The sequence below is a fragment of the Antechinus flavipes genome, chromosome 1, assembly GCF_016432865.1.
Source record: "Antechinus flavipes isolate AdamAnt ecotype Samford, QLD, Australia chromosome 1, AdamAnt_v2, whole genome shotgun sequence".
NCBI classification, from domain to species: Eukaryota; Metazoa; Chordata; class Mammalia; order Dasyuromorphia; family Dasyuridae; genus Antechinus; species Antechinus flavipes.
The window spans coordinates 337,290,395-337,304,112 of NC_067398.1; the positions used below are offsets into that span (position 1 = coordinate 337,290,395).

The 13,718-nt window shown below is 40.1% G+C and overlaps 1 protein-coding gene across 4 annotated transcripts in view; it reads left to right on the plus strand.

The window, feature by feature from the left end:
* Nucleotides 1-1,832: 1,832 nt before the first annotated feature.
* The window catches only part of HAGHL (hydroxyacylglutathione hydrolase like), a 36,227-nt gene continuing 24,341 nt past the window's right edge, over nt 1,833-13,718 (plus strand). For 3 of the 4 annotated variants that reach the window (XR_007949162.1, XR_007949161.1, XM_051969251.1), the window contains exons 1-3: nt 1,838-1,997; nt 5,779-5,898; nt 8,764-8,828. Coding sequence is in view for 2 of the 4 variants with exons in the window: in XM_051969251.1 (XP_051825211.1) it covers nt 5,794-5,898; nt 8,764-8,828 (170 nt within the window). In the remaining 2 variants the exon portion in view is untranslated. Of the gene's footprint in view, nt 1,998-5,778; nt 5,899-8,763; nt 8,829-13,718 lie in introns of all 4 variants that reach the window. The other variant, XM_051969264.1, reaches the window with a different exon arrangement.

Genomic DNA, 13,718 nt, shown 5'->3' on the forward strand with positions numbered 1-13,718 from the left:
CTAAGGATATGACATTTTCATATAGTCTATAAAGTCTTATATCCTTCTCATTTCTTTTTTTGAATCAAGTTTTTAAAAATAGTATTTTATTTTTCCAAATACATGCAAAAACAGTTTTCAGCATTCACCTTTACAAAATCTTGTGGTCCAAATTTTTCTCCCTCTTTTCTACTCCTCCCTCTCCCCAAGTCAGTAAGCAATCTGATATAGGTTAAACTTCTTTTTTTTTTTTTTAAAATAACTTTTTATTGATAGAACCCATGCCAGGGTAATTTTTTACAGCATTATCCCTTGCATTCACGTCTGTTCCGATTTTTCCCCTCCTTCCCTCCACCCTTTCTCTCAGATGGCAAGCAATCCTTTACATGGTTAAACTTATTCTTAAACCATGTTTTACAATTCTTTGCTGTCCTTTTCTCTGCCCACCTTTACACTGAAGTTAGAGGACCTGATCTTAACAAGCATTTTGTAGAATTTTTACATCTTTTCATTAAGTTGCTTTATCTTTGCAGCTATCTTATTTCAAATGTTTAGCTTGAGCACTTCCATATAAGATAGGCAAACATCCCATGAAGTGATGGTTATTCTTGTCACTAGACAAACTATTAAAAAAACAAAACCAACTCTGCTACTTCCTTTATTTTTGTCCCACAGAAGAAACTGTGAACGATCTTCTCTTCTGATTTAAATTATCTCACATTTGATGTCCATAGTCTAATAAAAGTTTCATTTAATTTAATTTTCCATCACTCTTGCCACTATCACTGTAGGAGTATTAAGCTAGTCATATAGGACTAAAGACCATTTTATAGTTTTAGCTATTGCCACAGTATTAAGCTAGTCATATAGAACTAAGGACCATTTTATAGTTTTAGCTATTGCCACAGTGAAAAATATTCATCACTAGGTTGTCAACTGACTTTCCATCTTTAACTGATCCTTAAAAAGCAGATGCAGTCTGGTCTTAGGTCCATACATAAAAGTTCTTGCATCACAGTAAGACCTATCAGACTTTGTTGAATGCTGGTGGGGTTTAAGTATCACCTCCTTGCCAGCATGGAGGCCTTTGTGGCGCTAGACAACCTAAGACTGGAACTTAAGGTTTCTTGAAACCCTTTCTAACACGGGGGAGAACTCAGATCTCTTGACTCTATTGCCAGTGATCTCACTAATATACCATTCTTTAGCCTCTGTGAACGGAGGCAGAAGGACCTGTGTGTGAGGAAGCTGGAGGGCAGATGTCTGGGAAGGGAGAGGCTGGCTCTGTGAAGGATAAGGGTGATGGGGGACAGGGACTGAAGACTACGTTTGTACGAGGCTGGAGGGAGGGGTGAAAAGGCCGTAGGGCCGCAACACGGTAATGTAGGTGTTTGCTCAAGGAACGGAAGGATGGGAATAAGGGAAATAGCCTGGGAAGACTCAAGGGAAGAAGGGAAGAGGAGGTTTTCAGGGACTAAAGGCAGGAAAAAGTGGAAAAGGAACTGGAAGAGGACCCAGACTGGAGTATGAACCACGGTCAGGCGGAGTGTTTGGGGACCGGGCTTGGTCTGGGACGATGGACACCGGGAAGATGGACAGAGATAGGGACTGATAACTGGGTAGGGGAAATTGGGACTGAGGCGTGAAAAGGAACTCCTTTCTCAGGAAGTACCGTGGTAGCCTGGCTAGCGTGGAGGGGAACAGCAGAGAGGGATGGAAGCTTTTCTCTGGGGCTTTTGGGAATGGAGGGGAGAGGGGAGTCAGGGGGCGGAGCTGGAGCTAGAGAGAAGGGAGGCAGGGGCGGAGCCTAAAGGGCGGGGGGTGGGGCGCTCGCTGAACGGCCGTTGGCGGCGCGCTCTCCTGGTGGGCGGGGTCGCTCCCGGGGCCAGTGACAGCGAAGACCGGCCCCGGACGAGCCCCCAGTGCAGCCTTCGGGCTCCGCCCCCAGCTCCAGCGCGCTCCCCCCCACCCCGCGCCGTTCCTACTGTCTGGACAGGTCAGGCCAGGCTCAACCACTGGTGAGGAGCCCGGATCTTGGGTGGGGACCTTCTCCCCTGAAGGAGAGGGGGGTGTTAGCTGTAAGGGAGGGGTCGACGGGGGCGGAAGTGGAGGAGGGAAACGGGCGGGGGCGGAAGTTGGCGTGGTGGGCGGAGCAGTGGGCGGAAGTGGGAGGGGTAGGAGAAATGGAAATAGAGCTTGAGAGGGGCAGGGGTTGGGCGAAGCGGGTTGACTTTTGGGGTGCTTCTCTAACAAGACTTGAGGCAGATGGGCAGAAGTTTGGGGTTATAAGGAGGTAGGTGATGGAAAGAAATTTTGGGTGTCAGGAGATGAATTAAGTTGATTGTATTTGGAAGGGTGAGGACATTTCCTTTTTGCATTCTTAATCCCTGGCTCCTCGATCCTGCAGATGCCACAATCCATGAATTCTGTTGCAGAAATTGAGGCCCAGTGAGAAGTGACAGCAAATGAGCACATCTTTGTCCAGATCCTTGTAGGGAAACTGCAATTGACTTTGATTCAAATTCCCTAAATGACTGAAAATTGCTCTTCATCTACTGCTTTAAAATGTGGGCATTTCCCTTCGGTGCCTTGCTAGGTATCCTAGGGAGAAAGGAATCTATTTGTAAACTCAAAGACAAAAAGGGCCCTCACTACCATGCAGTCATCTGATAAATTATGCCATGGACCTAGTGCACCCTTTTCCCAAACCTGTTCTGTCACTGAGATAGCTCTTGGTAAGGATAAGGTGCAAGAAATCAAGATTTCATGGAGTCCTCTGTAATGAATTCATGGACTCAAAATCATCTTCAAGTCAGGAGAAATAGTTTTATTGTGATGCTTAACAAGAGGGTAAAGTTCCTAAAGAACTAGCAATTAAATTGGGAGAAAGGACTCAAAACAAGATATGCTTGCTTCAGAAAGTAATAATCCTAGAAGCTGACAGCTATAACTTGGCCTCCTGATTGTAAACAATAACTGTGAGTCTCAGGAAAATCCCTTCAGTGCTAGAAATTCAATGAAGGTCCACTTCTGTAAAGATTCACTTACGCAAGATAATCCTGTCAGGTCCCTCTTAGATCTGTGGCCTACCCTACACACTGGTTTGCTACCAGAGACCCGATCTTTTGCTGGGGTCTTATTCACCCCATCAATATTTCATGTGAAATCCAAGAAGCCTTTTTATACATATCTGAAGATCATTGATGTTGACGCTGAGCTTCCTCGACCTGATTAAATTTGAAGTTCTCTAGCCATTCACTTGTACCCATGAGTGCATTTAACCCACTCCTAATAATTTAAATGCATTTGTTTAAAACACACTGGTGGCTCTTCGCTATTAGTAATGTACACTGAGCATTCAGTTCTTGATGGTCTCCATGTGTGTCTTAAATGGTGACTCAAAGGACAAGGACTGGATCTGACTCAGCACAATGCATAATAGACACTTCTTCATTGTTCATCATGAACATGATGATGACAAAGATAATGGAGGCAATAGAGGCCATTACTTCTCTCTCCTGGATTATTGGATAGCTTTCCATCTCTTCTGATCCATTCTGTATATGCTAACTCTATGTCAGAGGTTTTTAACCTTTCTTGTGTTATGCACCTACGACATCTTGGGGAAACCTGTAATGGGCTGAGGCTTGAGTTGATGCACTGAGGTCCCAAGCACATGAGGCTAAATAGTAATTGGACCATACTCTATTAATATATAAGAGAAACAAACAGAAAAAGGTAGTCAAGATGGCTCCCAAGCAGTCTCTCCTCCCCTTCCTTTTCCACTCCCCTGCCTCCACCCACCAAAAATGTCATTTCCTATACAACACATCAGGACTTGCACAAAGAGTGGGCGGGGCCATTCTTTCTCCAAGTTTATATATTAATAGAGTATGGTCCAATTACTATTTAGCCTCATGTGCTTGGGACCTCAGTGCATTAATTCAAGCCTCTGCCCATTACAGAAACCTGTGGATCCTTTTTCAGAAATCTATTCAGGAACTTGTAACAGGTCTGTGGACCTCAGATTAATCATTTCTGTTCTAGAGACATCTTAGTAAAGCAAAACTACAACATCACTCTCCTAGTGGGGGAAAAAACCCCAACAACAACAAAACTTCAGTGTTTCCCCAGGACCTACAAAAAAATCTATACTTTTTAGCTTGCCTTTTGTATTATCCACAAGCTAGTTCTAATTTAGCCTTTTTTTGGTGGAAAAGTCGTGGATTTAAAATCAAAGGATCAGTGTTTGTTACTTCTTACCTGTGTGACCTTGGGCAAATTATGTCATCTTTTGGAGGTTCATTTTGTGATAATACCTGTACTACCCAAGGTTTTTGTGAGGGTCAAATGAGATGACATTTCAGAAATTTTACAAATATCTTAGTAAATAGTTGCTAGATTTCAGCTAAACTGGATTACTTGCTTTTCTTTCAAATTATCTTTAAGAATTTGCTCTCATCAATCAGATAATAGCATTTTATTAAGCACCTATTATGGCACTACATTGGGACAACATGTACACATAATTTTTAAAATATATATAAAGTTAGTACAAGATAATTTCATGGGGGAGGTGCTAGTATCTGGGGTGGCAACCAGGAAGACCATATGTAGTAGGTGGTTCTTGATTTGAGTTTTGAAGGAAGCTGTTGCCATGCTTTCAAGTCTTTGTTCATGTCATCCCTTATGCCTAGAATGCCCTCCTCCTATCCTTGCCTGTTAATAGCTATTCTTCAAAGCCCAGCCTGATGTCATCTCTTTCCCTGGTCCCTCTAGCTAAAAGTCCATTCAATTCAGGAAGCATTTATTAAATGCTTGCTATGTAATAGATGAATGAACATTGATGAAGCATTTACTATGTGCTAGGCACAGGCTAAACACTGAGGATACAAAGAAGGGCAAAACCCAGCTTGTCCTCAGAGCTTACAGTCTATTGGGAGAGACAACATGTAAATAATCACATACTAATCAGATATATTCAGGATAAATTGGAAGTAGTCAACAAAAGGAAGGTACTAATATTAAAAGAAATCAAGAAAAGTTTCTTGTAGAAAGTGAGATTTTAACGGGAACTTGAAGAATCCAGGAGAAGTTAGGAGATGGAAATGAGGAAGAAGAGTTCTAAACATGAGTGCAAATTCATGGAGCCTAGAGATGGAGTGTCTTGTGCGAGGAAGAGCAAGTAATTAAGTGTTACTGGATCACAGCTTATGTAGAGAGTAATAAAGTATAAAAAAAGATTGGAAAGGTAGGAGGGAACAGGACCTGGACTTTCTTATTTTTTTATTAATAGTATTTTATTTTTCTAAATGCATGTAAAGATAGTTTTCAACATTTACTTTTGCAAAACCTTGTGTTCCAAATTTTTCTCTCTTTCTCCCAAGACAGTGAGCAATCCAGTATAGGTTAAGCATGTGCAATTCTTCTAAACATATTTCTCAAATTGTACAAGAAAAATCAGATAAAAAGAGGAAAAATAAAAAAGAAAAACAACAATAAATACTATGCTTTGATCCACATTCAGTCTCCATAATTCTCTCTCTGGGTGCAAATGACTCTCCATTACAAGTCTATTGGAGCTGGCCTGAATTGCCTCATTGTTGAAAAGAGCCAAATCCAAACAAGGAAGTTTGGTACAAGATAAATTGAGGAGAGAGAGAACACTAAAAGCTAGGGGATTAGGAAAGCTTTTTGGTAGAGTGTGTGGTGGGATTGAGTCTTTCTGTAGTAGATACTTAGGAAATGATTGTTAATTTACAGATTGAAATTTTTTTATTTTCTTTAACTTTCATGTAGAGCTGGAAACTGACCATGAAGGTCAAGGTTATTTCAGTTTTGGAAGACAACTACATGTATTTGGTCATTGAAGAGAATACCAAAGAAGCCATTGCAGTAGATGCAACAGTTCCCAAAAGGGTAAGTAGGGATTTGGGAACTTGTCCTTTGTGGACCTCAGTTACCACTTAAAGTGGCAGCTGCCAGGGCCAACTATTCTCAAGAGGCTGGGTTGCTTCAGAAATGGAAGAATAACCAGTTTTGAGTTATTGTACTTTGGTTAGTGAGTTATTAGGATTCTAATCAATGTTTTTAAATTTAAGTTCTATGATAATTTTTAAATTATTAAAGAATTAAAATGAATGAAGTTGAACAACAGTTAAATTTAAAAGCAAAAATTTTTGAGGAATTTTTTTGGGATCCTTTTCCTATTCAGGTGACTAGGATAGGAGAGACAGATTAGGCAGGAGTATACTTTTTCTAGATCCCAAGTTCTATAAGTCCTCCTGTTTTAGTAGATTTGGTCATAATAATAACGGTAAAATGGCATATGAAGGAAAGGAATAACTTTATTGGATTTCTGTCTCTGTCTCTGTGTGACTGTTGCTGTCACTTTTTTTTTTTTAAAGATTGTTTACTTATTTTTAAAGTGAAGAGGTTTACTAGATGAACTTTAAAGTCATCTTAACTTGATATTAAGTATGGCCAAGATTTTTATGGTAATAGAGAAAGAAGAAGTTACAAAGCTGAGACTGAGGAAATTTGTTGTGTCTTCTCTTAATAATTACACTTCCCTCGTGCTTCATGCTGATCCCTCTCAAAGCCCTGGATAGACCCAACTAATGGCCTTCCTGGAGGTCATGCCCCTTAGGGATCATAAACATGAGATACACCTTTAAGTTTGACATTGAGGTTGTGGAATCTCTCACATACCTGAGGAAGAGCTCAGAGAGCCTCACTATGGCTGTATTGGAGGTGCTCTCACATCTTCCCTATGTTTCCTCTATGCTTCTACAGCAAAATGGTGGTTAGATCAGGTCACCAATGTGTCCTCAGAGAGATGAAATTTCTTGATGCGTTTTTTTGGAGATTCAAGATTGTCTAGGGGTGGACTGTCATCGTTATCTGCTTAGCAACTGTCTATCTTCCTTTTCTGACTAGCTTTACTTAGGAATCCTGCAGATTGCTGTTCCTCTTTTTTAAGCTGTCTCCTGTTGTTCCTGAAAACTTACTGATCCAATTTTATGAGTCAAAGGGAGGGTAGTTGCGAAACAAGGACAAAAGGCAGAGAGATTCAAAAAGACATATCAATGCAAAACAATTTTAAAGAGAAACAAGTGCAAAAAAGTGTCAGCTGACTACAGGAGCAGAAGCAGAAGAACTCTTAGGATGGGTCCCAGCTAGAGCGTAGATCATTGTGGACCTGGAAAAGAGACTGAGAGCAAGAGCCCTTTGTCTACTGATTAGAGTCACTACATCAGAATACTTCCAAATATAACAAACAGTCCTGATACAGGAGCAGAAGCTCTTTTTTTTTGGCATGTAGCCCGCTTGTGGAAGTCCTGCCTTAACACTGCCTAAGTATTTCACGAAAGCCCTCTGTTATTCCAGCCCTTTCCCTCCTTCCCTCTCACCCCTCTGTCCCAAGGACTCATTATTCTACATTCTGAAATCTAGCCTTTGAATCCTCCCAAGATTCAGCTCCGGCCATGCTTGTGTTGAGTGGAAACTTATAGATTGTTATGTGTGTTATGTGTGTGTGTGTGTGTGTGTGTGTGTGTTGTATGTGTGTGTCATATGTGCATAGGTTATATATGTGTGTTGTATGTGTCACACGTGTTATATGCACACAGATAATATGCACTGTGTTGTGTGTGATGAGCGTATATGTATGTTGTGTGTATTTTATGCATGCCTATGTGTGTTGTGTGTGTTATATGTAGTGTGTCCGTGTGTGTGTGTGTGTGTGTGTGCGCGCGCGTGTGCGTGTGTGTGATGCCAGTGGTAGGTGGGAGGAGATACAGGGGCTCATTGTGAGCTGAGCAAGGATCAGATTTAGGTAACTCCTGGAGTGAGCTGTGGTAGGTGGGAAGGGATGGAGCCCTGACAGATGTCCCAGCAGTATCTTTTCTTCAGCCCTTGCCTTAAATGGAACAGAAGCCTCCAAGCCATCTGAGGGTTGGGCTTTGCCCAAGGAGTGCTTGCTCCTGCCTCGCCGCCTCCTCCTCTTCGGGCTAGACTCACTTGGGATGGTGCCTGCTGTCATTCTCCGTCTAACCTCAGGCCCAACTGGCCCTTGCTGCTTGTCATAGTCTGTGCATCTTCAGTGCTCATGTGCAAAAGCATGGGCACAGAGGCTGGGATCAGGGAGCTCAAGAAGCCACTGAGCAATGAAAGGACAAGAGACCTACCTGTCAGCTACAGCTCAGCCCCGAGCTAGCCTTGTGACCTCGCACTTGGGGCCTCAGTTTCCCCCTCTGGAAAGTATAGATAGGGGATTAATTAACCCGCACGGTCCCTTTCAGTTTGGATAGTCTGTGCTTATGCTTGTGATTCTTGGGAAGGCTTTTGCTTCTTGGTGTAAAGCCCATTTGGACTGATGGGCTGGTACCTTCTGCTGACAAGAATCTATTGATACTGATTCTAGTTTTTATTTTCCCCAAGTGCCAAAAGATTCTTTCTCAGGGTTCCTCTAGGGGAGATGGGATCTGGAAAATTCCTTAGCATCCCCTCATCAGTTGTTGTACACTAACCTGGCTATATGAGGATAAGGCCTACAGGCTGTCCTGCTTTAGGATCAGCCCTGTGCTCTGTATGGCCCAAAGCAGGCTGCTTTAATTATGTATTCCTTCCTAATGTGTGTGTTCCTTCCTCCTCAGTCCTCTAGTCTTAAGGCCTGCCTCCTTTACTCCCTCAATATTCTCATCTCTTGCTGATTAATATGGTCCTTGGGCAGAGCTGAGGAGGAAGCAGATTCTTTCTCAGGAACCCCCAATTCTCTTTCAGTTGCTGGAAATTGTCAGGAAGGAGGAAGTGAAGCTGACTACCATCTTGACCACTCATCATCACTGGTAAGTAATTTCCCTTTGTCTAAAGACTGTATGTTCTAGTCCTAGACCCTTCAACAAGACTAGCTCTATTAGGGGTAACTAGATGGAACAGTGATTAGAGTGTTGACCCTAAGTCAGGAAAACCTGAGTTCAAATCTGGCCTTGGATACTGACTAGCTGGGTGACCTGGGTAAGTTACTTATATTAGTCTCAGTTTCTTCAACTGTAAAATGGGAGTAATAATATAATTACCTCTCAGTGTTGTTGAGAGGCTCAAATGAGATAATATTTGTAAAAGTGCTTAACACAGAGTCTGGCACATAGTAGGTGCTTAATAAATGCAAGTTTTCGTCTTCCCTGTACCTCTCTATATCTTTCAGAGAGGAACTTGACATTACTTTCTTTGATGAACAACACATGTAGGTCCCAGACAGATTCACTAGTATGGGGGGAAAAAATCACCCCATAAGACCAAAAGAGAAACTGAGGCAGAGCTCCAAGCCAAAAAGCTTTATTAGAGAAGTCCGGCTCCCCTCCCACCAAGCAGACCCCAGACCTCCCTCTTGATCTGAGGTATCCTTCAGGGCACTACTTTTATAGGGTAACAGTGATGCTAAATATAGAATCAATATAGGACAGAATAAATATAGACAGCAATTTCATTGGTTGCCATAATACACAGGCTAAAATATGAATACCAGCAAGGTCATAAGGTTTCAAGATGGGCATTCTCAGTCCTTTTTTGGATGAATTCAGCACTTAATAGCCTTTATTACAATGCTGTACCTTGTACTTATTTTATATCTAAATCAAACTTCACTTACTGGAGAAAAAGAAGGTGGGCAATAGGAGATGGAGAATAAGCTGTGGCATTTAGATGAAAGTGAATTGGATTTGGAAAAAGAGGGCCTGGGTTTAAGTCCCAATCCTATTACTACTAATCAGTAAATATTTATTGCCTGTTGTGTGCTGGGCACTATGACAGCATGATAGGGCAAGTCATTTCCCCCCTTTGAGCCTCAGTTGCTCCATTAGTAAAATAGGGATTATAACATCTACATGATTCATCCCACAGGATTGTTGTAAAAATAGTGTACTGTGAATCTTAAAGGGCTTTAGTAATGTCACTTGGTATTATTATTGTTTATAAAATTACCATGTCTGGAAGAAAATGTTGCAGTTGGCTGTACTACTACCTGGACCAATCCAGTATAATCCAAGATCAAAGTTTGGGCTTGGAGTGAGATGAAGTGAGATTATGAAAAAATGGTGATTATCCATACTTTGTTACATGACTGTGTTTTCTTTTCCTTTTTTTATTATAGACAGAACATATGCATGGGTAATTTTTCAAATTGACCCTTGCAATCACTTCTGTTCCAACTTTTCCCTTCCTTCCCTCCACTCCCTTCCCTAAATGGCAGGCAGTCTCATACATGTTAAACATGTTAAAGTATATCTTAAATATAATACATATTTATATAGTTCTCTTGTTGCACCAAAAAAATCAGATTTAGAAAGGTAAAAATAACTTGGGAAGAAAAACAAAAATGTAAGCAGTCCACACTCATTTCCCAGTGTTCTTTCTCTGGGTGTAGCTGGTTCTGTTCATCATTGATCAATTGGATCTGAATTGGATCCTCTCATTGCCGAGGATAGCCACATCCATCAGAACTGATCCTCATATGGTATTGTTGTTGAAGTATATAATCATCTCCTGGTTCTGCTCATTTCATTCAGCATCAGTTCATGTAAGTCTCTCCAAGCCTTTCTATATTCATCCTGTTGGTCATTTCTTACAGAACAATAATATTCCATAACATTCATATACCACAATTTACCCAACCATTCTCCAATTGATGGGCATCCATTCATTTTCCAGCTTCTAGCCACTACAAACAGGGCTGCCACAAACATTTTGGCACATATGGGTCTCTTTCCCTTCTTTAGTATCTCTTTGGGGTATAAGCCCAGTAGTAACGCTGCTGGATCAAAGGGTATGCACAGTTTGATAACTTTTTGAGCATAGCTCCAGATTGCTCTCTGGAGTGGTTGGATTCGTTCACAACTCCACCAACAATGCATCAGTGTCCCAGTTTTCCCGCATCCCCTCCAACAATCATCATTATCTTTTCCTGTCATCTTAGCCAATCTGACAGGTGTGTAGTGGTATCTCAGAGTTGTCTTAATTTGCATTTCTCTGATCAATAATGATTTGGAACACTCTTTCATATGAGTGGAAATAGTTTCAATTGCATCATCTGAAAATTGTCTTCATATCTTTTGACTATTTATCAGTTGGAGAATGGCTTGATTTCTTATAAATTAGAGTCAATTCTCTATATAATTTGGAAATGAGACCTTTATCAGAACCTTTAACTGTAAAAATGTTTTCCCAGTTTATCATTTCCTTTCTAATCTTGTAATCTGTCTGCATTAGTTTTGTTTGTACAAAAGCTTTTTAACTTGATATAATCAAAATTTTCTATTTTGTGATCAGTAATGGTCTCTGGTTCTTCTTTGGTCACAAATTCCTTCCTCCTCCACAAATTTGAGAAGTAAACTATCCTATGTTCTTCTAATTTATTTATAATCTCATTCTTTATGTCTAAATCATGAACCCATTTTGATCTTATCTTGTTGTTAAGTATGCATTCCTGCCTAGCTTCTGCCATACTAATTTCCAATTTTCCCAGCAGTTTTTGTCAAATAGTAAATTCTTATCTCCAAAGTTGGGGTCTTTGGGTTTGTCAAACATTAGATTGCTATAGTTGTTGATTATTTTGTCCTCATGACTGTGTTTTAGACAGAAAATCCAGAATATATCTGTGCAAGTCATGTTTCTTAGGTTATAGATATTTCAGGTTCTTAATTTTAGGAGTTTGAATTGTTGTCCAAATACAAAAGGCCTAGGTAATGGAGAATGGAGCTATATGAACTAAAGCAAAGTGAAATGAACAGAACCAAGAGAACAGTGTACACAGTAACAGCAACATTGCGCAATGATCAACTCTGATACACTTAGCTCTCCTCAGCAATGTAATGATGCAAGACTTCCAACAGACTCATGATGGAAAATGCTATCTACATCCAGAGAAAGAACTATGGAGATTGGATGAAGATCAAATCATACAATTTTCATTATATTTAAAGAAAATTTAGAATAGAATAGATTTCCATGTATAGATAAATAATCAGAAAATGAAGTTTGAGATAGTTTTCCAACACATTAGTCGTGTGACATAGGGTAGTACTCCAGGTCAGTAGAGCAGAAAGAACTCAATGATTTGGAGTGAGAGGGTTTGGTTCACTTCTGGTTCTGCTACTTATATTGATGTCCTTGGTCAAGTCACTTTACTTCATTGAAGTTTCCTTATCTAAAAAACGAGATTGAATTAGATGGCCATTAAAAGGCTCTCATTTCTTTCTTTCTTTCTTTTTTTTTTTTTAAATAACTTTTTATTGATAGAACCCATGCCAGCGTAATTTTTTACAGCATTATCCCTTGCATTCACTTCTGTTCCGATTTTTCCCCTCCCTCCCTTCACCCCCTCCCCTAGATGGCAAGCAGTCCTTTACATGTTCAATAGGTTACAGTATATCCTAGATACAATATATGTGTGCAGAACCGAACAGTTTTCTTGTTGCACAGGGGGAATTGAATTCAGAAGGTATAAATAACCCGGGAAGAAAAACAAAAATGCAAGCAGTTTGTATTCATTTCCCAGTGTTCTTTCTTTGGGTATAACTGCTTCTATCCATCTTTGATCAATTAAAGCTCTCTTTCTCGAAGAGGTCCACTTCCATCAGAATACATCCTCAAACAGTATCGTTGTTGAGGTATATAATAATCTCCTGGTTCTGCTCGTTTCACTTAGCATCAGTTCATGTAAGTCTTGCCAGTCCTCTCTGTATTCATCCTGCTGGTCATTCCTTACAGAACAATAATTTTCAATTTCTTCATCTGAGAATTGTCTGTTCATATCCTTTGACCATTTATCAATTGGAGAATGGTTTGATTTCTTATAGATTAGAGTCAATTCTCTATATATTTTGGAAATGAGGCCTTTATCAGAACCTTTGATTGTAAAAATGTTTTCCCAGTTTATTGTTTCCCTTCTAATCTTGTCTGCATTTGTTTTGTTTGTACAAAAACTTTTCAATTTGATATAATCAAAATTTTCTATTTTGTGGTCAATAGTGATCTCTAGTTCTTCTTTGGTCATAAATTCCTCCCTCTTCCACAGGTCTGTGAGGTAAACTATCCTATGCTCTTCCAATTTATTTATAATCTCATTCTTTATGCCTAAGTCATGAACCCATTTTGACCTTATCTTGGTATACGGTGTTAAGTGTGGGTCAATGAAAAAGCTCTAATTTCTAAGCCTATGGGATCCTAAATAATTTCACCATTCTTTTTTTGTTTGTTTGTTTTTTTGGTTATTGTTGAGGCAATTGGGGTTAAGAGCCTTGTTCAGGATAACACAATTAGTAAGTAAGTGTTTGACGCCAGATTTGAACTCAGATCTTCCTGACTCCAGGACTGGTGCTTTATCCATGGGCAACTCTGTCTAGCTGCCCCTAAGTTCACTTTTCTAATATCAGTTTCCCCATATGGCACAAGCCACTTGTACTACCTGTCCACAGGAATATTATGAAGAATTTGTTGAATCAAAGAGCATTGTCAGTGTAATTGAAAAATTTTCTTTTTTCCTTTGTTAAAAACCATACCAACCTAAGAAACTTATTCTTATGGTGTGAAATATATATTGATGGCTGTACATGAGAAGGAAGAAAATAAGTGCTAGGATCAACATCAAAAGGACTGGCAATTATGGATCAGATTGGGGTATGTTTCTGAATCCTTAGGATTCAGAGGTAGGCCAGTGTGCCTCCTGCTGTAAGTTGTGA